The following is a 21,651-nucleotide window of genomic DNA, read 5'->3' as shown; positions in this document are numbered from 1 at the left end:
GCCGTCCCCAACAAGAACTGGTTTTGGTTGAGACCCTGGAGCTGTCAGTCTTCCCAGCTCTGATAAGGTTTCCGTGCTGTTTCAGGGTGATAACAAGTTCTCCCGCGCTGTTTTATGTTTGATAGCTGTAACCTAACGCGAGCTGCCCACTGTGGTGGGCAAAAGCTGCTTTCTACCGGTGGGGAAGGGCTTGGGATGAAACCTGCTTGGCCCCCCTGTGCAGGCGGCTCTTTCTCGGGGGAATCGCATCTCCTCTCCTGGACACCGACCTCCTAAAGCTTCCTGACCAAAGGGGCTTTGCTTTCTGCTCAGGTGGTATCTAGGGAAGTAACTGCAGGATTCAAGTTGCTGCCTATCCTGGTTATTTACTGCTTTCCACACTTTGCGGGGAGGTAAAAATCGATGCTCAGAGGGGAGTCGTCTTCCTCGCTTCGCATCTACTCGTCTTCCATAGCCTGAGAAGGGCAGAGACCCTCTGAGCGTGCGGTTGATGCAGGCGAAGGGTGCTGCCCTAGCTGCTGAGCTGGAGATGATTGCTGTAGTTGGCTCACCTCCAGCTCTTTGCATCCTTCGGATTTTCAGTTGCTAAGGAAAAAAAGCAGGATAAACTGCTGCTTTTTTTTTTTTGGGGGGGGGGTGTGGAACGGACACTCGTGGCTTTTCTGTGCCAAAGGAGCAGGCGGTGAGTTGTGCTTTCCCTGGGCACAGACTCGGTGCAGACCTTGCTCCAGCCTTCCCGGAGGGGCTTCCGTGATCCAGCGGCCATCGTTTCTCCCAGGGGAACAAGAAGGCCTGGCCGTCATCCGTCTGGAGCAGAGAGCCGGCATCCCGCCGCCGCGGAGCGCCGGAGCTCGCCGCCCGCCCCACCGTGAGTGCTGCAACGCCGGAGCAACTCCGGTCGCTGCGACTTGCTGCTAGCAGGCAGGAAGGGGGCATGGCTACTGGGTTTGGGGTTTGGGATTTTTTAAAAAAAAAGAAGCAAAAAAAAAAAGCTAATGCCTGAATGCGGTCAGCTTTTCAGGTCCTGGAGAGGCAACTCTCTTCCGCTTCCACCTGTGGCTGGAGAACATTGTCCTGATGGCGGGAGGACAAACGCCGCCGGCGTCTCGTGGGAGAACGTGCTGGTGAAAAAGCCGATGGGTCGTAGATGAATTTTTGCCTCGATTTCTGCAAATCGCTGCTTTTAAAGGGGAAAAAAAATAGGATAAGAATCCTGAGAACCTACAAGGTGATTATCCAGCATCTCCGGCAGCCCGCGAGCGCCGCTTTCCAAGGATGCGTGCGCTCCGGGGCCGAGGCACCGTGCCCTCGCCTCCGCGCAAAACGGCGCGGGGAAAAGGCCCGCGTGCTGTGCCGTGCCGTGCCGCGCGGCTGGGAACGGCCGTCGGGACGCGGGGAGGTGGGACGGTGTGCGGCGTCGGGCAGCTGCGTTCTCCCACTGCCGTGGGCACCGGCACCTGACCGCCGCGATCTTCTCTGCGGGCTGCCGCCAAGCTCTGCGGGGCCACGCGGGGGCCCGGGGCATCTCCTGGAGCGGATGCTCTTCCCACACCTGTGTCCTGAAACCATCTGCCGAGCGCAAATGGGTATTTATGTCCTTTTTAGGCGCTTGACTTAAAGTTCTGGCAGCTCCGGGCGTTGTTCCGGGGGGAAATGGTGCGATTCGGGTCCGTGCGGGCTCCGGGGCCGAGCTGTCCTCGGGGGTTTCCGTAAAGCCGCGCGTTCCCCTGCGGAGGCGACGCGATCCCGTCGCTTTAGCCTGGCGCCGGCGGGCAGAGCCGCGGGGGCGCCCCGGCTGCGAAGCCGGCTCCGCGCTCGGGGATTAACCGGCCGCCGTACGGCAGGGCTCAGCCCGGGGACGTATAAATCCGCCGCGCAGGCTGGCAGCCGTGGGAGTCGGGGCAGGAAGAGGACGGAGGGACGATTTCCCCTTCCCTGCACTGGGCTCTGCGTTCAGCTGCCGCCGCCGCCGTTTCCTATCGCGCTCGCTTTTCTTCTTTTTCTTTCTTCTTGCTTTTCTTTTTTTCTTGGCAGGCTGCATAACGCAGCGATTGTGCAAGCACCGGCGCGTTTTATTTATTTATTTTTTTTTTCACCACCACTACCACCGCCCCCCCCCCCACCCCGCGCCTCCCTCCTCCTCCTCCTCCTCCTCCCCGCCGCAGCGCAGCGAGCCGGGCCGCGCTGCTGCTGGGAGGCGAGCGCCGCTGCGCCGAGGCTGGCTCGCGCGGCCGCATGGCTTGGGGGCCGCGCGGGCTCAGCCCGGCGCCCCGGGGCTGCCTGCGGGCCGCCGGCGAGCCGCTTCTCGCGTAGCAGCCGCCAGAGCCGGAGCAGGAGCCGGAGCCGAGCCGCCGGCGGGCAGGAAGCCGCTCGCTCGTAGCGGCTCAGCTCGCCTCTGCTTTTGCGGTGAGTAGAAGAGGAAACGGGTTTTTTAGCGTTTTACCGTTTGCAAAGGCTCCTTCCACCCTCTCTGCTTAACCCCTTCCCGCCGCGCTCGGACACCCGCGGGAACGCGGTTCCCCGGGAGAGCGCAGCCCCTCTGGCCGCGGCCCTGGGGGAAGCGTTTGTTTATTGACCTTTTTTCGAGGCAAACGCCGTGTCTTCTTAGGGGGAAAAAATAAAACCCCCAAACCCAACGGTTAGTCGCCGCAAATCTCTCGCGCCGACAGCTCCTCGCCCCTTCCGCGTGCCCGGGCTCGGCGTGGGGGGGACGCGGCAGAACGAGCCGCGGCGTCCGCGAGCTGCTCCGCTCCGTTCCCGGCTCCGTGGCTTCGGAGCGTGCGGAAAGTCGGGGGCGGCACGTGCTGGAGCAGGGTGGGACGGAGCCCGGGGAGGGGTGTCTGGCGGCAGCAAAATGTCCGTGCTGCACGGCGTCCGTGCTGCACAGCGGGGTGAGGGGACGCGTGGCGAAATGCATGGGTCCTTCCTTTATTTATCTATTTATTTATTTTTCCCCCTCCCCGTGATTCGGGCGGGGGAACAAGTCAGGAAGCTCTTGTCTCTCCGCAGAAGTGTTTCTCTGGAGCAGGGAAGGGGTTTAAGGTTTCTACCCCAGCCGGTAACGCAAATAAGGTTATATTTAAAGATGCAAAGCCTGGGGAGGACTCTTGCTACCAGCACGTCTGCAAAATTATACCGGCAAACATAGGGAAAATGCATCTTTTTTTTTTGGCAAAGTAGGTAGTGAGGAATCGCCCTGATGGGTTTGACAGCGAGGCTACGTCCCGGCGGGGACGTGAGGGCTCTCGACTTCCCGTCGCAGCAGCTTGCTACGCTTTGCGGGTTTAAAAAAAAAAAAAGACACGTGAACTGCTTTTGTGCTGGTTCTCCGAAGGAGCCTCCGACCTGAGCTCACACCATCGGAATTCCCTTCCGCGCCTGGGAGAGGCTCCCAGCGCCGAATCGCTTCCAGATGCCGTTTCCCGGCTCGGCCGCTGCTCTTGCAAAGCGGCTCCGGAAAGGCCTCGCCGCGTCCCCGTCGCCTCCCGGCCGTCCTCGCCGCCCCTCCTTCCCAACGGGATGCGGGCACCCACCGCGGGCCGGGATTCCCGCCCGCCGGAGCGGCTCTTTTTCTTTCTTTAAAGAAAAATACGCTGCATTTGCAAGGAATCGCAGGCTCCCGGCAGGGCTGAGGTCCGAAGGGACCTCTGGAGACCACCTACTCCAACCCCTGCTCGAGCAGGAGCACCTAGAGCATGGAAGAAGGACTATAACTTCCAGTACCGATCCGTCCTGCTCGAGGAGCAAAGGAAAAAGCAACCTATAAATTAAAAATGAGCAAGGCTGGAAAATGGACAAGAGCAGGCAAAAAGCGGGACTGGGCTACAAGACTGAAATTTTATTTTATTATTATTTTTTTCCTTCTCCAGGGGAAGAGTGAGTGGATCTGTAGATGCCCGGCCTGCGGAGACGCCGCCGCCTCTGCTCGGATCGAGGGGACGGACCGTAAGTAAATGCTGTCTCCTCCTGGCTCCCTGCGTTCCCGTCCGCGCCCAGGTCCTCGGGGGGCCCGCGGGGCACCGAGAGCTGCAAGAGCGGCCTCGGATGCAGGAGCGGCCTCGGATGCGAGGGTGGCGTCGGATGCAGGAGCGGGCTCGGATGCGAGGGTGGCGTCGGATGCAGGAGAGGCCGCGGATGCAGGAGCGGCCGCGAGCCGTCCCCAGCCACCCATTCCCCGGGCTCCCGCGGCCGCCGAGTAAACAGAGCGACGCGGCAGCGGCGACAAACAGCCCGTATCCAGGCGGGAAAACCGGGTGCCCGCGGGAGTCGGACCCGCTCGGCTGGGGTGGGCAGAGCCTGCGAGCTGCGAGTGAGTTCGTTTTGCCCGAGCTCAGCCTGGATATTTTGCAAGGAGAGTTGCAAGGAGGGTCTTTTTTTTTCTTTTCCCCTCTCTTTTCCGGCTCTGCCGGGAGAGACGCCGTTGGCGTGGGCTTGTCGTCCCGTTTTCGGCCTCAGCCAGGCTTGCGGCGGGAGCTGGCTCGCCGGGCAGAAGTCGCTGGCTGCCCTCCGTCCTCCTCGCTCGGCCCTTGTTCGATTTTTGGCAAGACTCATCCTCGGGGTGCCGGGACCCATCCGAGGAGATGCGAGTCCTCGAGTTGCTCCCGCTGCCTGCGCCCGGGCATGTCGGGGTTTTGCCGCGGCGTGCATTTGGCTTAATAACGAGCCGGGTAATTTGACATCTTACAAATCCCCGTGGCAATCGGCACTGTAAATCAGGGAGAAAATCGTCCGATTTGACGTTGGCACCGAAATGCTGCTGTTTTTGCTTGAAGCCGCCTACCTGCAGCTTGCAAAGCCTCGAGGGCCGCAACGTGCTTTCGCCTTGGCTCACCTGTCTGGCCCGGAGGGTTTACGCCTCCGCCGCGGTAGCTGGCAAGAGGAGGGTGAAGCTCGGAAAAAGAAAGAAAAAAAAAAGAATGCAAAAATCAAATACTGGAGGGAAAGCTGTGCTTTCCCAGGCTGGCAGGAGGGGCGAGGGGTGCTCGGCCGGGCACCCGGGAGAGCTCGGGAGGAGCCGGCGTCCGGGATGCGAGTTGGCCCGGCTCTGCGCCAGCAAAGGCGCTCGGGCAGCTAAGGGGCGTCTGCAACCTCCCGCTGGCAGATTTCCCCCTCTTGGATTTGCCCTGCCAAACCGTGATTTTACCTTTGCCGAGCAGGGAAATACTCACGGATGAAAAAAAAAAAAAAAAAAAAACCCAGAAATTAGGGTTGCAGAGACGGACGCTCCGGTCCGAAGGTGTGAAGCGGGTGGGTTCGGTTTCCTCGCTTGGTCGCCCTGCCAAATTCCCCGTCGAAACGGCTGCCCTCAGAGGAGCTCCCAGCTCCGGCATCCGGCGCCGCGGCCAAGACCCGCCCCGGGGCAGGGTGCCCGCGAGCGCTTTGGCAAGGACGGCTTTGCGCGCCTCGGCTGAGGAGCAGGAGACGCTTTCCGGGTGGGAGAGGCGCCTTTGGCTCCCGCCGGTGCCTGCCGCCGCTCTTCCGCGCGTTCCCGGGCCGAGGGCCGGCTCTGCCGCTCGGTTCCCAGCCCCGCGGCTCACGTTAAGCGGGAAGACCCGACCACGCAGCGCTTGCGCCCTCGGGGTGGCTCAAGTGACCTGGGTCTCCCCTGCTTCCCTCACCAGAAGGCTTCTGGAGCCCCGTAAGTTGTCTTCCATCCTTGGAATCGAGGCAAAATTGCTGCTCTGAAGTTCTTAAGTCATATTGGGTGTTTGCACCGTTGGCCGGGCACGTGGCTTTCTGAGCGAGAGCGGCGTGCAGTTGGGAAGGACCTTCTGGTTAGGTGGCGTTGGTTCTCTGCAGGAGGTCAGTAGCTGGGGAAGTAGGTGCTTTTGAAGCCTTCAAGCTGAGACCGTCAACCACGGTGCGGTCAGCCGGTCCGCGCGATGCATTTGCTGACTGATTGCAGGAGCAAGAGGTTTCTCGGAGGAAGAAGAAAGTTGTCCTGTTGCCACGGCTCATGCTTGTGCTGAACGGGCAGAGGTCTATGCCGGGATGCTTGAATTAAAGCAGCTGGAGCGTCTGCAAGTACGTGATGAGCATTGCTTTAGTCTGTCCTCTCCGCTTGGCTTGCCGCTGACAGGTCGGGGGCAGTGGCCGCGCGCTTGGTTTCGTAGCCGCCCGCATCCCTGGCGGCTGCTTCAGCGCTTGCCGCAGAACTGCGCATAAAATGCCCCCAAAGTGACTGCTAGATACGTCAAGGATTAGCAAATCGGGGAACTTGGGGGCTCTCTGTGGCTGAAGCCCTGGACACAAGCCTCAGCGCGCGATGCTTGCACTGACGCTCGAACTTGGACTTGTTTTTTTTTACTTTTTAACTGCTGGACTTGAATAGTTAAATCTGTGTGTAGATACACCGGACATCAGGGACTCCTTGGGCGCTGCGGCACAGCCGTTCGCCTGGGTTTATAAGCTCTGGAGGAAGTGCGTTTGTAGAAATACCGCGTTTTCTCAGTGTGGGTCAGAGAGAGGTGAGCGCGTCGGAGCGCAAGTAGCGATCTCGCAGGCGGGTTTCGCTGCACCCCACGGAGCTCAGCTGCTCTTGGAAACGCGGACGGGCGCGCGGCGTAGCCGAGGTCCCGACGTCTGGTGGCATGCTCTCGCGGAGAGCTGGCCCCTCCGCCCTGCTGGAAGACGGGTGTCGTATCTGCAGGCTGCGGCACGGTCGCTCCTGAGAAACGCGGCCCGAAGCGGGTTGGAAGCAGCTCTTGGATCTTCTCGCACGGTTGGGGCCGGTTGCTTTTCCCCCAAGCCGAGCTGACTCAGTTCTTCTTTCTCTTCCCGCTCCAGGTGACCAGCGGTAGCCGCGATGAGAGCCCTAGCCCTCGGGTGACACCCTCCTTGGTGACAAAAATGATCAAGTCTCGTGAGTCTTGAGCCCCGAAGGGCTCTTCGGGGTTGCTGTGCTGTGGAAGGGCTCCTGGGGACCTGTCTTGCTTTTTCCTGAGCTGTCTGCACGGGATGCAGAGTCCCTGTCTGAGGAGGTCCCAAGCGGGGATAGAGGGGACACGGGGAGGTCCCTAGAAGTTTGCATTTGAACCTTCTCCAGTGACATTTTCTTGGTGGGGGACGCTCGGTTGGGTTGCATCTAATGACAGGGCATCGTTAGAGGCCGAAATGGCTTTGTTTCGCTACGGGAGGAGCCCCCAGTGCAAAGCATGTGCGTTTTGGTGTTTCCACCTCTTTTCCCGCTCGTGCAACCCTCCACCACTTCTGCTGTTCCCCAGACGGTTGGTTTGCTTTTCTCTCTCTCTCTCTTTTATGTGCCCTGCAGCCAGCTGGCCAGAGCCTTGTGCTCTCGTGGCTTCTCCTCTCCATGCCAGTGCTCTATCTAACCTGGCCTTTGCCTCGTCTTCTCGCTGTCTGCCCTCGTAGGAGAGGTGGGCACCCAGCTTAGGGACCTGCCCTGGTGCTGGACGTGCAAGCTGTACGGCTGCGCTCTGAGCGGAGAGCCGGGGGGAGATCAGGCTTCGTTTATTTAGTCATTAGCTTGCTATGCACTGGTCCCTGCCAGCATCAACGTTGTTCTTCCAGGCTTACGTGCAATAACCTGGCTAGCCGTCCTGGCCACCCGTAGGCTTAGCTTTAGAAATGAGGGATGAAGTTCAAGGGCGGTCACTAGGAAAGAGAGTGCCATACTTGGGGTGCTTTTGAAGCCAGCCGTGTCAGCCAGGCACAAGGAAATGGCAGAGCAGGAGATTTTGGACCTGAGACAGGAGACCGTCGTCCTCTTGGGAACTGTGCCAGCAAGGCCACCACTGCTCTCTGGGAGAAAGGCTTTGCAGGAGATGCTGTAATCCAGCAGACGAAGGCACAGCAAGAGTTGGCCATGAAAGCGTCTGGAAATGAGCTTGGACTAGAGGGAGATGTTGGCCAAGGTGCCACTTGCCCAGGGTGGTGGATCTACCAGACTATCGAAGTCTTTGCAGATGACACCTCTTGTGTTGCACCCTTGTTCTCTCAGTGTGTTTTTCTGTAGGTAGATTAAAGGCTTCTGGCATCCTGCTCCATCCCTTTCCGCGGCAGATCTCGGGAACAGTGTTGAACGTTGGCACGGTTGCGTGAAATCTTTGTGGCTCAGATGACATAAACGAGCCTGAGCGCCCGTGCGGGGCGGAGGGAGGGGAAGGAAAGCTCCTGGGCGGGATGAGCAGCGACAAAGAGTCTGCCAACGTGAGGAGGGGCGCAGCACAGTGCGATGGCTCGTAAGGCAACATGGTGAGGACAGGCAGTCGAGCTGGTTTCCTTTAACAACTCCAAAAAGGACTTAAGAAAGGAACCAACAGCTCATAAAATTTGTCCTGAAGCCAGACGGGGAGGTGTGCTGCAGACTCCAGAAGGGTAAATTTAGCAATTCTGCTGCTCCGTGCCTCGTAAAACTGTCCGGCAAATACAGCAAAGTTGGTCCTGGTTTATGTCTCCCAAAGGGCTCAGTCCTGCGAGGTGCGGGGCGAGTCTGGAGCACTTGCTGTGCTCCAGGACCTCGACCCTGGAGGAGAAGAGCTGGGCTGGTCGTTCGGGCGGCCTGGCTGGAGGGTGGCTCTTTGGGCACGCCGGAGACTGGAGGCAGCTCATGCCCGGAGGGGTTTGGCTGAAGTAGGCGGTACAGGCATGAGCAATGGAAAGAGAAAAATTTCCTAATGGTGACATCCACTGGCCATGCTGATTTCCTGCAGGGATGTTGGAAAAAACCGTTTACTCCGGGTGTTAGAAACCAGGCAGGATGTAGCGGTGGGAAGCTGTCATCAAGGAGGAAAGCCCCGCTGGCAGGGAAGTTTGGAGCAGGCATCTGAACAGGCGTTTCCCTCTTCCTTCGACTCTTCCCTGGCAGAAAGCCGAGTGTCCTAGAAGTCGCCCATCCCATCTTTCAGGCATTCCCACGTGATTCCTCCTATATATTCCCTCCCTACGCTCCCTCCCTTCCGGAGGGACTCTCCTTGGCTCTCCCGGGTGCTCCCCATCCCTGGAAGTGCCGTGTTGGGGCAGGGCTTCCCCCTCGGCGCGAGTGAGCTCGCTCCGGGCACCGGCCTCACGACGTGTCCCGTTCCTCCCTCTCTCTCCGCACCTAGGTGGGAAGATACTCGGAGTGCTGGCTTTGTTTCTCGTGATGGTGTGGTACTCCATCTCCCGCGAAGACAGGTACATACAGCTGTGAGTGTATTTTTTTTGAAGTTTAAGCGGGGACAGGAGGGGCAGCGTCTCGGGTGCAGCCCCCCACCCCGGGGGCTTCGAGCCCGGCCTGCGCGTTGCCCGTGTCTCGCGTAAGGCGCTGCCAAAGCGAGCTCGTCTCGGCGGAGAGAGCCGGCAGAGGCGAGGCGGAGCGGACGGACGCACCAGCACGCGAGCGGCTTCTGCTGGAGGAGGCGGGCGGGGGGGACGGGGACGGGGACGCGACGCCGCTTGTCCAACCAGTGCCGCTGGTGGTTGGACGCCGTCAGCGGCACTGGGCAGCGGGTGACGGGTGCTGGGCACCGTCCCCCCCCGGCCGTGATATCCTGCAGCCACGCGGCTGGGTCTTGGGCAAATTGCGGTGAGTCCCCAAGTCCCCAGGCGGGTCCCCTTCACCGTCGCTTTTGCAACCAGCAATCCCGTGCCCTGCTCCATCCCGAGTCTCCTTCCCAGCAGGGCCCTGGAAGAGCAGTCACTGGTTTTATCGTTGCCCTTGCAGCTTTTATTTCCCCGTGCAAGAAAACAAGACGACGTGTCCAGTCGGAGAGGTAGAAAAGAAAGCGGCGCAGCTCATAGCGAAGTGAGTCGCGGGAGCGGGTCCTGCACGTCCTCACCCGCGGTCCGTCTCGTGGTCTCACCGGCGCTTTGCCCCTCGCAGTTACACGAGGGATCACCCGCTGTTCTTGCAGCTGAAGGATTATTTCTGGGTGAAGACGCCGTCGCTCTATGAGCTGCCATACGGTACCAAAGGAAGCGGTAAGCGAGCGGGCTCCCTCCTCGCCCAGCACATGGGTGCCCTTCACCCCGGCACTTCGTACGACCCGTCGTGGTGGCTTCCCATCCCCCTGCCCTCCTGCTGCTCCCTTGGGTTTCAGCTCGTGTGGGTTTCCGCTTTGAAGACCATGGATGTGGTCTTCAAAACAGTTCTAGGCTGATCTTTTTGACTCTTTTTCTTTTCCTCGCAAGCTCTTTGCGAGCAATTTCAGTTGGTTCTTGTGTTTATAGATTTTGAGGCCCACATCTGGCCTGTTGACTCTGTGTGGCCCCTACGAAAGGGTGAGGGGACGGGGAAGGAAAGGCTTTGCTGAGCCCAATTAAAGGATTATCCATCCAGCTCTTTAGGAGCCCTAATGGATTAATGACAGAACGAAGCCTGGCGGCGTTAAAGTAACAGCAAATGTTTCTGGTCCTGTTTAACCTGCTGGCTGCGCGCTGCGGTGGGAGGCGAGCAGAGCAGCTGCCGCTCCGGCTGGGTGCGGGGAAGACCTGGCGCGATACCTGCTGCGTCGCGGTAAAAAATTGGGTGGCCCTGGCCTGGGGTATGGGCCTGAGGCTGGGTCGAGCCTCTGAGCCTGCAGCGTTGGTGGTTGGTAAGAGGTGAGACATGACCCTTAGGGATAAGGTGGGAACCGGGGGTGTTGCGGCCGTCGGCGAGGTGCCTCGCCAGACGCGGTACAGTGCAGGGGCTCTGCTCCGGACTGGGTGTCTTCTCCAAAGTGGCCTCACCACCTGCTTCTTGCTGTTCCTCTGCAGAAGATGTGCTCCTGCGCTTGCTGTCGATCACCAGCTACGCCATGCCCGAGAGCATCCAGAGGTAACGTCAAGGAGCGGCGCGAGGTTGGCGTTCCGGGTTTTCTCTAGCTCTCGGCTAGGTCCTGCTGGGCTCGTGGAGGAGGACACAAATTGCACCTTCCTCCCTTTCTTCCCCCTCGTCCCCTCCCAAAGATTTGGACAGATGCTTTGCTGCGTGCACGGAAGAAACCTCATGCCAAGGGAGCTGCAGGCATTTCCCTGGCCTGGGCGTTGCGTTCGCTCACGCGAGTTGTTTCGTCGTCGTCGCCAACCGGGCAACGTCCGGTTGTGGCAGCGCTTCTCTCTTGCAGCCTCAAGTGCCGGCGCTGCGCCGTGGTGGGCAACGGGCACCGGCTGCGGAACAGCTCCATGGGGGAAACCATCAACACCTACGACGTCGTGATCAGGTGCGGCACTGGGCGCCTCCCGGGAATTCCTCCCCGCTGCCGCCTGCGCCGGTCGCTTATCGCCCGATGTCCCTCCCCGGCAAGGTTGAACAACGCCCCGGTCCACGGCTACGAGCAGGACGTGGGCTCCAAGACCACCATGCGCCTCTTCTACCCGGAGTCGGCCCACTTCAACCCCAGGAGGGAGAACGACCCCGACACGCTGCTGGTGCTGGTGCCGTTCAAACCCATGGACTTCCAGTGGCTGGAGGCCATTCTCAACGACAAGAAGAGAGTAAGTGCGACCTCCCCCAGGCGCGACTTCCTCGGGGTCCGGCCTCGCCTGGCCGCCTCCGATCCGGAGGGCTTGTCCCGCCTTCGTGCAGGTTCGGAAGGGCTTCTGGAAGCAGCCGCCTTTAATCTGGGATGCCGACCCAGAGCGAGTGCGCGTCCTCAACCCTTACTACATGGAGGTGACCGCTGCTAAGCTACTGAACCTGCCCATGAGGCAACCGCGGAAGGTCAAGCAGGTGAGGAGGGGGCGGGGGACGGGGGGCAAAATGCGGCCGGCGGCCCCGGGGCGGGAAGCGGGGGGCGCCGGCCTTCGGCGGCCTCTCGCTCCCTGAGCCCCGCTGCCACCCGCCGCCCCAGAAACCCACGACGGGCTTGTTGGCCATCACGTTGGCGCTGCACTTCTGCGACCTGGTGCACATCGCGGGCTTCGGCTACCCCGACTCGGCCGACAAGAAGCAGAGCATCCACTACTACGAGCACATCACGCTGCGGTCCATGGCGGTGAGGGGCCGCGGGCGGGCGAGCGGGCGGGCGGGTGGGCGCCGCCGCGGCGCCGGCGCCGCCTTCACGGGCTGCTCCGTCCCCGCCGCAGGCGTCGGAGCACAACGTCTCGCACGAGGCGCTGGCCATAAAGCGCATGCTGGAGCTGGGCCTCGTCAGGAACCTCACCTGCTTCTGATGAGGAGCCCCTCGCGAGGCCGCGGCGGAGGGAGGCCGCGGCGGAAGGAGGCCGCGGCGGAAGGAGGCCGCCGTGGAAGGAGGCCGCCGTGGAAGGAGGCCACGGTGGGAGGAGGCTGCAGCGGCTGGAGACCGCCGTGGAAGGAGGCCGCAGCAGCTGGAGGCCACCGTGGAAGGAGGCCGCTGTAGAAGGAGGCTGCCGTGGAAGGAGGCCGCAGCAGCTGGAGGCCACCGTGGAAGGAGGCTGCTGTAGAAGGAGACCACCATGGAAGGAGGCTGCGGTAGAAGGAGGCCGTGGCAGCTGGAGGCCGCCGTGGAAGGAGGCCGTGGTGGAAGGAGGCCGCAGCAGCTGGAGGCCGCCGCGGAAGGAGGCCGCGGTAGCTGGAGGCCACGGCAGAGGGAGGCTGCGGTGGAAGGAGGCCGTGGCGGAGGGAGGCCCGAGCGCCCGAGGAAGGGGGCCGGGGCCGGCCGCCTCTCCTCTCCCAGCCGGCCTGGGGGGAAGGAGGGGGGCTGCCGGGGCGAAACTCGGGGGGTTCTCGCCCGTCCCCTCGCCTCCTTTCCCGTCGGACGAGGGCCCGCGGGCCGCTGCGGAGGAGCGAGCCGAGCCGGCAGCCCTTCCCGCGCGGGGGCCCGCTGAGACGGCCGGCGAGTACTTCACTCCTTCCCCTTCCCCCCCCCCTTTTTCTTTTTTTCTTTTTTTTTTAAAAAAAAAAAGGTCGAGGCCACAGTCGGGGTCTTGGTGGGGGGGGAGCGGCGATCCCCGGAGCCCCCCCCCCCCGTCCCCGCTCGGCGCGGGTTTAATTTAATTAATTTAAAAGGTTATTTATGGGGGGGGGGGGCTGCGGCCATGCGCGGCGTGTCCCCCCCCCCCCGGCCCCGGCGGCGCCCCGGCTCGTCCCGGCGCGGCGAGCTGGCTCGCGCGGGCCGCCCCGCGCCAATAAAGCGGGTGCTGAGTGCGGGCTGGTGTCTCCTTGAGTGAGTGCGAGCGGGCGCTGGAGGGTGAGTGTGAGTGCGGGGGTGGGGGCCGCGGTGCGTGTGCACAGCGTGAGTCTGAGCGCGGGGCGGGGGGAGGTTCTGGGCGAGTGTGAGTTCGAGTGAGCACTCAAGTGTAAGCAGGAGTGGGAGTGAGTGTGAGGCTCCGGGGCGTGGGCGTGAGGGACAAGGCGCAGGTCTGAGTGTGAGGGAAGGCAGGGGTGAGTGTGAGGGTGCATTTGCGAGTGCGTGTCTAAGAGGGTGAGTGCAGGCATGAGTGTGAGGTGGAGTACGTGTGAGTGCCAGGGGCTGTATGAGCTTGAGTGTGAGTGAGTAGAGCTGTGTGTGCAGGTGTGAGTGTGAGCTTGAGGGAGGGCAGGTGTGTGTGCCATTGAGTGTGAGTGCTGTTGAGTGTGAGTGTGCAGGGTATGAATGCAGGTAGGGGAAGGTGCAGGCACAAGTGTGAGTACAGGTTCAGGTGAGTATTATTATGAGTGTAGCTGAGTGCAGGATCAAGTGAGTGTGGCTGTGAGTGTGAGTGAAAGTTAAATGTGGGTGAGTGGAAGTGCAAGTGCAGGATTGAGTGCAGACTGAGTTCAGGTTGTGAGTGCAAGCCCAAGTGTGTGGAGGTGAGTGTGAGTTCAGCATCAGTGAGTATGGCTGTGAGTGCAGCTTGTGAGTCTAGATTGGAAGTGCCTGCAGGCTCAGATGAGTGTGAGTGCAGGTATAAGCATGGCCTTGAGTGCAGGTGGGAGTGTGAGAGTGAGGCTGTGTTGAGTGTGGCTCTGAATGCAAGTATGAGTGCAGAGACACGGAGTATGAGTGGAGGTTGTGGGCACAGGAGGGAATGAGCTCATGTGGCGGTTCAGGCTGTGAGTGTGGGCTGAGTGTGTGCAGGTGAGTATGAGTGACAGTATGTGTATTAGTGAGGTTTTAAGTGTGACTGTGAGTGCAGGTAGTGCAGGTTGAGTGTGGCATCATTTGTGAGTATGAGTAAAGGCTCAAGTGAATGTGGCTGTGGTGCAGGTGAGTGTAAGTACAGAATCAAGTGAGTATGAGAGTGCCAGTCTGAGTACAGGCTGGGTGGAGCTCAGGTGAGTGTGAGTGCAAGCTCAAATGAATGTGGCTGTGAGCACAGGATCAGGTGACTGTGAGTGCAGGTCTGAGTGTGAGTGGAAGTTCAGTGTGGTCTCAGGTGCGAGTATGGGATCAGGTGAGTGGCTGTGAGCACAGGTATGAGTGAGTGTAGGCTTGAGTGTGGCCATGCGTGCAGGTGAGTGCAGGCTCAACTGAATGCAGCTGTGAAGGCAGGTCCAAATGTGAATCCAAGTTGAACGTGGGTTTAGGTGAGTGTGAGTGGAGGCTGAAGTGGCTGTGCATGCAGGTATGAGTGTGGGTATGAGTGAGTGCAGTTTGAGATAGGTGAGTATGAGAGTGTAGGCTCAATTGAGTGGCTGTGAGTATGAGTGCAAGATCAGGTAAGTGTGAGTGCAAGCTCCAGTGACTATGGCTGTGAGTGCAGGTGAATATCAGTGTGGAACTGAGTGTGCCTGTGAGTGCATGATCAGGTAACTGAGTACAGGCTGAGATGGTCCCAGGTGAGTTTGAGTGTAGGCTCAAGTGAGTGTGTCTGTGAGTGTGGGTGCCAGTATGTGTGGTTTGAGTGTGGCTGTGAGTGTAGGTGGTGAGTGCAAGCACAAGGTGAGTAAAATGTGAGTGCTGGTCTGAGAAGGCAGGTTGAGTGTGGTCTCAGGTGATTATGAGTGTAAGTGCAGGCTCAAGTGAGTGGCTAGGTCCAGGTGTGAGTGCAGGATCAGGAGAGCATGAGTGTGAGTATGGGTTGAGTGTGGGTTTAGGTGAGTGTTGCTGTGAGCGTAGGTGCAGATGAGTAAGTGTAGAATAAGGTTAGTGTGAGTATGAGTGCAGTTATGAGTGTGAGTGCAGGTTGAATGTGGGCTCACACTCCCATGCTCTCAACCTGCACTCACACTATAACATACACTCACTCATACCTGATCCTGCACTCATACTCACCTGCCCTCATAGCCACACTTGAGCCTGTACTCACACTCATACTCACCTAATGCTGTGCTCATACTTGTGCTCACCTGCACCCACACTGTAGCCTGCACTCACTCACCTGCACCTTCATTTAGAGCCACACTTGTGCCTCCACTCACGCTCACCTGAGCAGCAGCGTGGCTGTGAGTGCAGGCCGAGTGTGGCTTAGGGGAGTGTGGCTGTGAGCGTATGCTCACGGGAACGTGGCTGTGAGTGCAGGCCCAAGCGTGCGTGCAGGCCGGTGCGTGGGCGCCGGGCGACCCCGAGCGTGAGCAGGAGTGTGAGTGCGCCCGGGGGGCCCCACGCGCTGCGCTGCCCCACGGCCCCGGCCCCACGGCCCCGACCTCGGCCCCACGTCCATGAGCCTGCGGCCCCACGGCCCCACGGCCGCGTCCCCATAGCCACGGCCCTGTGCCGCGGCCCCACGGCCGTGTCCCCGTCCCCACGGCCACGTCCCCACAGCCACGTCCCCATAGCCACGGCCCTGTGCCGCGGCCCCACGGCCGTGTCCCCGTCCCCACGGCCACGTCCCCACAGCCACGTCCCCATTGCCACGGCCCTGTCCCGCGGCCCCACGGCCGTGTCCCCGTCCCCACGGCCGCGGCCCCACGGCCGTGTCCCCGTCCCCACGGCCACGTCCCCACAGCCACGTCCCCATAGCCTCGGCCCTGTGCCGCGGCCCCACGGCCGTGTCAACCGTCCCCACGGCCGCGGCCCCATAGCCATGGCCCTGTGCCGCGGCCCCACAGCCGTGTCCCCATCCCCAGGCCGTGTCCCCATAGCCGCGGCCCTGTGCCGCGGCCCCACGGCCGTGTCCCCATCCCCAGGCCGTGTCCCCATAGCCGCGGCCCTGTGCCACGGCCCCACGGCCGTGTCCCCGTCCCCACGGCCACGTCCCCACAGCCACGTCCCCATAGCCTCGGCCCTGTGCCGCGGCCCCACGGCCGTGTCAACCGTCCCCACGGCCGCGGCCCCATAGCCACGGCCCTGTGCCGCGGCCCCACAGCCGTGTCCCCATCCCCAGGCCGTGTCCCCATAGCCGCGGCCCTGTGCCGCGGCCCCACGGCCGTGTCCCCATCCCCAGGCCGTGTCCCCATAGCCGCGGCCCTGTGCCACGGCCCCACGGCCGTGTCCCCGTCCCCACGGCCGCGGCCCCATAGCCATGGCCCTGTGCCGCGGCCCCACGGCCGTGTCCCCGTCCCCAGGCTGTGTCCCTGTGGCCGTGTCCCTGCCCCATGTCTCTTTGCCGTGTCCCCGGGCCGTGGCCCCGTGGCCGTGCCCCCGTCCCCAGCCCGTGGGGCCCTCACGTGCAGCACCTCCGGCCCCCGCCGCGCGTCCCATCCCCGTCTCCGTCCCCGTGGTGCCCGCTGGTGCCGTGCCCGGCTCCCCCCATGGCCCCGGCTGCCCCCCGTGGGTCCGGTTCCCCACTGTGACCCCGGCTCCCCCCACGGCCCCGGCTCCCCCCATGGCCCCAGCTTCCCCCGTGGCCCCAACTGCCCCCCATGGTCCCAGCTCCCCCTGTGGCCCCGGCTGCCCCCCGGCCCCGGCTGCCTCTGCTCTGGCTCTTCTCTTTATTTAGAGGCGCTACAGCGGCGGTGACGGTGGCGACGGCGGCGGCGGGGGGGGGGGGACACGGCGCTCCGCCACCCCGGCGCCCTCCCCACGGCCGCGGCGCCTCGACGGCCCGGCGGGCACCGCGTCCCGGCCCGGCCCGGCCCGTCCCAGCCCATCCCGCCCCGGCCGCGTCCGTCCCGCCGCCCTCGGCTTTCCGTTCCCGTCCCGCGGAGGCGCCGGGGGGTGGGGGGGGGTGGTTGGGGGCTCCCGTCCGTCCATCCGTCCGTCTGTCCATCAGTGTGTGTGTGTGTCGTGTCCCCATCTCCCCCCCCCCTCCCCCGCCCGTCCCCGTCCCGGTCCCCGGCGCCGGCTCAGACGTGCGTCTGCATCCTCCTGTGCAGGGGCCGGCTGGGGTCCGAGTTCTGGGAGGAGGAGGAGTGCGAGTGGTGCGAGGAGGAGGCGGCGGACGCCTTGCTGGCCTTGTCGAACTGCGCCGAGCCGTCGGGCCGCCCGCCGCTGCCCACGCTGCTGCCGCACTGCGCGTCCAGGAAGGAGCTGCTGTCGCTGAGCGAGGCGCGCTGGAACTCCCGCTCGCACAGCTCGATGGAGCTGCTGCCCATGCCCAGCACGAAGCGCTGGCTGTAGTCGTACAGGCGGCTCGGCCCGCTCAGCGTGCTGTAGATGTTGGTGAAGGACATGCCCGTGGGCACCCGCTGCTTGCCGCCGGCCCGCGGCTCCGGCGCCGGGCAGCCCGCCAGCGCCGCGCTGGGCGGCGAGTGGTGCTCCTTGAAGGTGTTCACGCTGTAGTAGCCGTTGGTAGGGTCCTACGGGGGTGGTGGTGGTGGGGGTGGGTGGGGGGATGCACTCTCCCCCCTCCCCACCCCACCCCGCGCTGCCACCCCGTGCGCCCCATGTTTGCGAGAGGCGCCCGAGTCGGGCTCAGGGTGAACGCCAGGAGCGCCCCTCGGTCGCTACGGCGACGGCTCCGCTGGGTACCGCAGCATCCGTCCCCGGGTACCACGGCAGCCAGCGCCGGGCACCGCAGCATCTTGCTCTGGGTACTGCAGCACCCATCGCTGGGCACCGCAGCACCCATCGCTGCGGTGTGCACTGCAGCGCCCATCGCTGGGCACCGCAGCGCCCATCACCAGGCACCACGGCACCCATCACTGCACACTGTAGCACCCATCACCAGGCACCACGGCACCCATCACCAGGCACCACAGCACCCATCACTGGGTACCACAGCACCCATCACTGCACACTGCAGCACCCATCGCTGGGTACCACAGCACCCATCACCAGGCAGCACAGCACCCATCACCGGGCGCCGCAGCAGCTCACCTTCAGGTTTTGAAACTCCTTCTCCTCCTCCTTGAGCACCTCCAGCTGCTTCAGCACCGAGTCCTGCTGGAAGTCCCCGCGGTCCAGCTAGGAGAGGAGGTGGGCGCCCGTGAGCGGCCCCCCCGGAGCGCGGCGCCCACTGGGGCACCGGGCGGGGGGGGAGCCGGCGCCGCGGCACCTCCCCGGCCGCTGGCGGGCACCGGGGGCGGCGCGCACCCCGTGCCCCGCTCTTGCCTCCCCTTTTCTCCGCCGCTTCCTCCTCTCCTCCGGTGTCGACCGCGGGGGGCTGCAGCCCCCGCGCGCGCCCCAGCCCCGGTGTTGCCGCCGCCGAGCACTGCCCCAGCTAACGGCAGAGCCAAAGCTGCGCATCTCCGCTGCTCCCACTGCTCCCTCCCTTTTTTTCCCCCCTTTTCCCTCTCGAAAATGGTAAGTGGTCGCGCAGATTTACCCTACAGCACTTTCTGTTGATCTTCCGAAAGCCTTTGATACAGCTATTAAATGCAATAAATTAAAGCACCGGAGTTTTTTCTCCTTTTTTTTTTTTTTTTCTTTTTTCCCTGGGAAAAAAAAGACCCTTACCATCAGCTGCTTGATCGTCGGATGGTCGTCCGCCTCCCTGCCCGCCGCCGGCTCCTTGTGCACGATCTCCACGCGGATGTCGTTCTTGGCGGAAACGACCCCTTTCAGATCTGCGCAGGAGAGGCAGCCGGAGAGCCGCGCCGGCGTGAGCCCGGCCTCGCGGCGCCGCGCCGCGCCAGCCTCGGGGCCAGGCTCCGAGCAGGGCCCCGGGGTGGTGGTGGTGGTGGTGGTGGTGGGGACACACACTTACTGCGCTGGGAGCGGGCGCAGCAGAAGGCGACGATGGTGGCCATGAGCACGAGGAACGCCACGCCGGCCCCCACGGCCACGCCGATGATCACCGCCATGGGCACCGACTCTGCAAGAGGCGGGAGAGGGCCGCCTGAAGCCCGCGCCGCCCGGCCCCGGTGCCCCAGCCCGAGCGCGCGGCCAGCTCCCCCGGGGCTGCCTGGCGGACCATTCGGGAGGGACCTCCCCCCCCCCCCCCAAAATCGCCCCACCACCACCACCACCACCCGCGGCACCTCGTTGCCCCGCTCCCGCCCCGCGGCAGCTCGGGCCGCAGGCGAGGCGATCGCGAGGCCGATTTGCCCGGCCCCCGAGCATCTCGACGCAGCCACCTCCCGCCGGCGATGGAGGAGCCCAAGCGGCAGCGATCCGCCCTTTGCAAGGACGTGGTGACGGCTAACACGGCCGCAGAGCCCAAGCGCTAGGGTCTTCCTCGCCCGCCGGTGGCCGTGGCAGCCGCGACCGTCTCGCAGCGCCCGCAGCTCCTGCCTTTCAACCTTCTCGAGGCGCCGACTTCGGGGGGTCACATCCTTACTGGCTCCATCTCCCCGGGTGGCTTAGGGGACTGCAACTCCGCCGGCACCTTCACCGCAGGCACTTCGCAACCAGGGAAGGGTTTCTCCATCGCTAGCCAACGCCAGCAGGGCTAGGAGGGTATAAAGCCTCCTCACGTCACCCCTTCGCAGCGGCCACGGCGCCTAGCGGGTCCTGAGCCCTCCCTCGGGAACCGCGCTGGACTAGCAGGGCGACCCCTCCGCTTCCTTAGTCCTAGATGAGATGGTTAAAAAAAAAATCGGGCTGCTTGAGCGTGGCCTCGTGTGCTCGTGCTTGATCCAGAAGGAGCCTTTAATCTTCGCTGCTCAGCTCGGTGTTTGAAGCGACGCAGCTTGTGGTTTACGCTGATGCTCTTCGCTTTCCGGCTTGCTCGCGGTTTTTCTGCTGGTCCCTCCGTTTGTCACTTGCCAGTTGAGCCAGGCCACGGGCGACGTGACTCACGCGACCTTTCCGCCTCCCTCGGTGGACGGCCAAGCCCCGCCGCCGCCGCCGAGAGCGCTCACCACGGCGGTGCAGGTACCTCCCCGGGGGCACCTCGGGAGAACGGGAGCTCCCGAGTGCTCCGGGAACCCAAACGGGAGCTCGAAAGAGCAGAGGCCAGAGCTGGTCCTGGCTGTCCCGAGGAGCTCACCTCAAACGCGACGTCTACAACGGACCAGCTGAGCCGTGGCCAGAAGACCTTGGGATTTTCTTCTCCGGTTAGCCTAGCACCCACCAACGCGCCGCCGGACGGTGGTAACTCATGGCAGGATTTCTGCAAATGCTTGGTCCCCCTCCCAGCCCCGGGGAAACGTGGGGTGAAAAGGGTGAGGACAGCGGAGCTGGGGGCCTTCGGGAGCGCTTGCTGGCTCAGAGCTTTGGGGAAGCAGCTGGTGACGGTGACCGACGCCACGAGCGCCCAGGGCTCTCCCGGGCCGCGAGACCGTGAGCAGCGGCAACGGGGCAGCGACGCGGTCCGGTGGCCGGGACGGCGAAGCGCCGCCCGAAGACGACGCGAGCCGACGAGGAGCAGTTTGCTGGCTACGTGCGTGTCCCCCCCCCCCCCCCCAACCCCACCCCAACCCCGAGCCCTGCTTCGGCCGGAGGACGCACGGAAGGCAGCTCCCCGGCGGAGGGGGCAGCTGGGCCGCGGAGGGGGCGGCGCAACTCGCCCCGGGTCGGGGCAGAGCTCAGACCGCCACCGCTCCCGCCTCCCGCTCCGCACCCCAAACCGCTGCCCCGTACTCCCTGCACCTTTCCTACACCCCCCCTTGCCGCCCTGCCTGCAGCGCCGGAAAGGCAGAGCTAGGAGGAGGCCGTCGGATCCTAAGGGGCGGTAGCGGCTGGGGAATAACTCGCATTCACCGTCGGCTCCTGATTTCCGTACCTGCGTGCATACCAGCTCCCGATTTCATTTCCGTACCTGTTTGAAAATAAAGCAAGTGTCCACAGCCTCGCACGGCCCAAGCGCCCACGCCGGCGCTCCTGAGCGCTCGGCCCTCCGCTCCGCTGTCGGCGGCGGTTCCCGCGACGTCCTCTGCCACCCGACGGCGTCGCCTGCCCCGGGCCGCAGGGACCGCTCCTGGCGCGGCGCCGTCCTTGCGGCGCCTTAGCGGGGACGCTCAGACCTCGGATGGCGAGCCGGCTACGCCGGGAACTCGGACGCCGCGTCGCCGGCTCAAGCGCCCGGCTCGGCTGCCCGCTGCGGCGGTCGCTCTCGGCGGCGGCGCCCCGACCCGGCCCCGCCGCCCCCGCGGAGCTGCCCGGCCACCCTCCGCCGGGCTGCGCGGCCTTGCCGCTGCGCGCTCTCCGCCTGGCAGAAGACCTGGAGAAAACCGCTGGCTCTGTTTGAATTGGAAGAAGCCCAAGGCTAATTTTAAGGGGTTCATTTAGCTCTGATTTAATCTGGACGGCAGCCTTGCCTATAAATCACAGCTTAATGAGAACAATCCACCTGCCTGCCCTGGTATTTAATAAAATAGAAGAGAACTGGAGTCCCTCCAGGAGCTAAATATTCCTCGCGGAGCTGGCTCCCTCCCTCGCTACGGAAAGCCCCAGGAGAGTGGAAATCCCTCGGCCAACCCAGAAATCCCGTCCGAGTCGCTTAATCTGCCTTCGAGGCTGCTCGGTGAGCCCCGGCCCCGCCAAAACACGTGCTGGCATCGCATCTGATGGCCGCTGCACGGTGCCGTTGGGTGGGATGCAGTGACCATCAGCTCAGACG

The 21,651-nt window shown here is 63.3% G+C and overlaps 2 protein-coding genes across 10 annotated transcripts in view; one reads left to right on the top strand and one right to left on the bottom strand.

Annotated features, from left to right (window-relative positions):
• Nucleotides 1-222: 222 nt before the first annotated feature.
• ST3GAL4 (ST3 beta-galactoside alpha-2,3-sialyltransferase 4) lies at nucleotides 223-13,054 on the top strand. 5 transcript variants are annotated; one of them, XM_062594427.1, is made up of 15 exons: nucleotides 223-312; nucleotides 709-868; nucleotides 1,022-1,228; nucleotides 3,870-3,945; nucleotides 5,906-6,024; nucleotides 6,787-6,862; nucleotides 9,066-9,147; nucleotides 9,665-9,745; nucleotides 9,824-9,921; nucleotides 10,699-10,759; nucleotides 11,049-11,144; nucleotides 11,229-11,418; nucleotides 11,510-11,653; nucleotides 11,775-11,918; nucleotides 12,010-13,054. In XM_062594427.1, exons 3-15 carry the CDS (start codon nucleotides 1,148-1,150, stop codon nucleotides 12,094-12,096), a joined length of 1,335 nt encoding a protein of 444 aa, XP_062450411.1. In that variant the 5' UTR covers nucleotides 223-312; nucleotides 709-868; nucleotides 1,022-1,147; the 3' UTR covers nucleotides 12,097-13,054. The 5 variants fall into 5 exon arrangements, with proteins under 5 accessions (XP_062450411.1, XP_062450410.1, XP_062450412.1 ...); XM_062594426.1 differs by having other exon boundaries at nucleotides 1,014-1,228; XM_062594428.1 differs by having other exon boundaries at nucleotides 231-312; nucleotides 1,014-1,228; nucleotides 9,066-9,135.
• Nucleotides 13,055-16,858: 3,804 nt separating this feature from the next.
• KIRREL3 (kirre like nephrin family adhesion molecule 3) overlaps nucleotides 16,859-21,651 on the bottom strand; it is a 313,997-nt gene continuing 309,204 nt past the window's right edge. For 3 of the 5 annotated variants that reach the window (XM_062594420.1, XM_062594424.1, XM_062594423.1), the window contains 5 exons: nucleotides 20,815-20,850; nucleotides 18,856-18,963; nucleotides 18,606-18,715; nucleotides 18,027-18,113; nucleotides 16,859-17,506 (listed from right to left, as the gene is read on the bottom strand). In XM_062594420.1, the coding sequence (XP_062450404.1) occupies nucleotides 17,054-17,506; nucleotides 18,027-18,113; nucleotides 18,606-18,715; nucleotides 18,856-18,963; nucleotides 20,815-20,850 (794 nt within the window). In that variant the 3' untranslated portion in view covers nucleotides 16,859-17,053. The remainder of the gene's footprint in view (nucleotides 17,507-18,026; nucleotides 18,114-18,605; nucleotides 18,716-18,855; nucleotides 18,964-20,814; nucleotides 20,851-21,651) is intronic. The other 2 variants (XM_062594421.1, XM_062594422.1) reach the window with 2 other exon arrangements.

Source organism: Rhea pennata, chromosome 24, assembly GCF_028389875.1.
Source record: "Rhea pennata isolate bPtePen1 chromosome 24, bPtePen1.pri, whole genome shotgun sequence".
NCBI lineage: Eukaryota > Metazoa > Chordata > Aves > Rheiformes > Rheidae > Rhea > Rhea pennata.
This window is presented reverse-complemented; position numbering and strand designations above follow the sequence as displayed.

Excerpts from the sequence above, each read along its gene's own strand:
- ST3GAL4 (XM_062594427.1), top strand. The coding sequence starts at position 1,148 with ATGAATTTTTGCCTCGATTTCTGCAAATCGCTGCTTTTAAAGGGGAAA. Across the intron at positions 11,654-11,774 it reads AACCGCGGAAGGTCAAGCAG|AAACCCACGACGGGCTTGTT; the intron begins GTGAGGAGGGGG and ends CCGCCGCCCCAG. Across the intron at positions 11,919-12,009 it reads TCACGCTGCGGTCCATGGCG|GCGTCGGAGCACAACGTCTC; the intron begins GTGAGGGGCCGC and ends TCCCCGCCGCAG.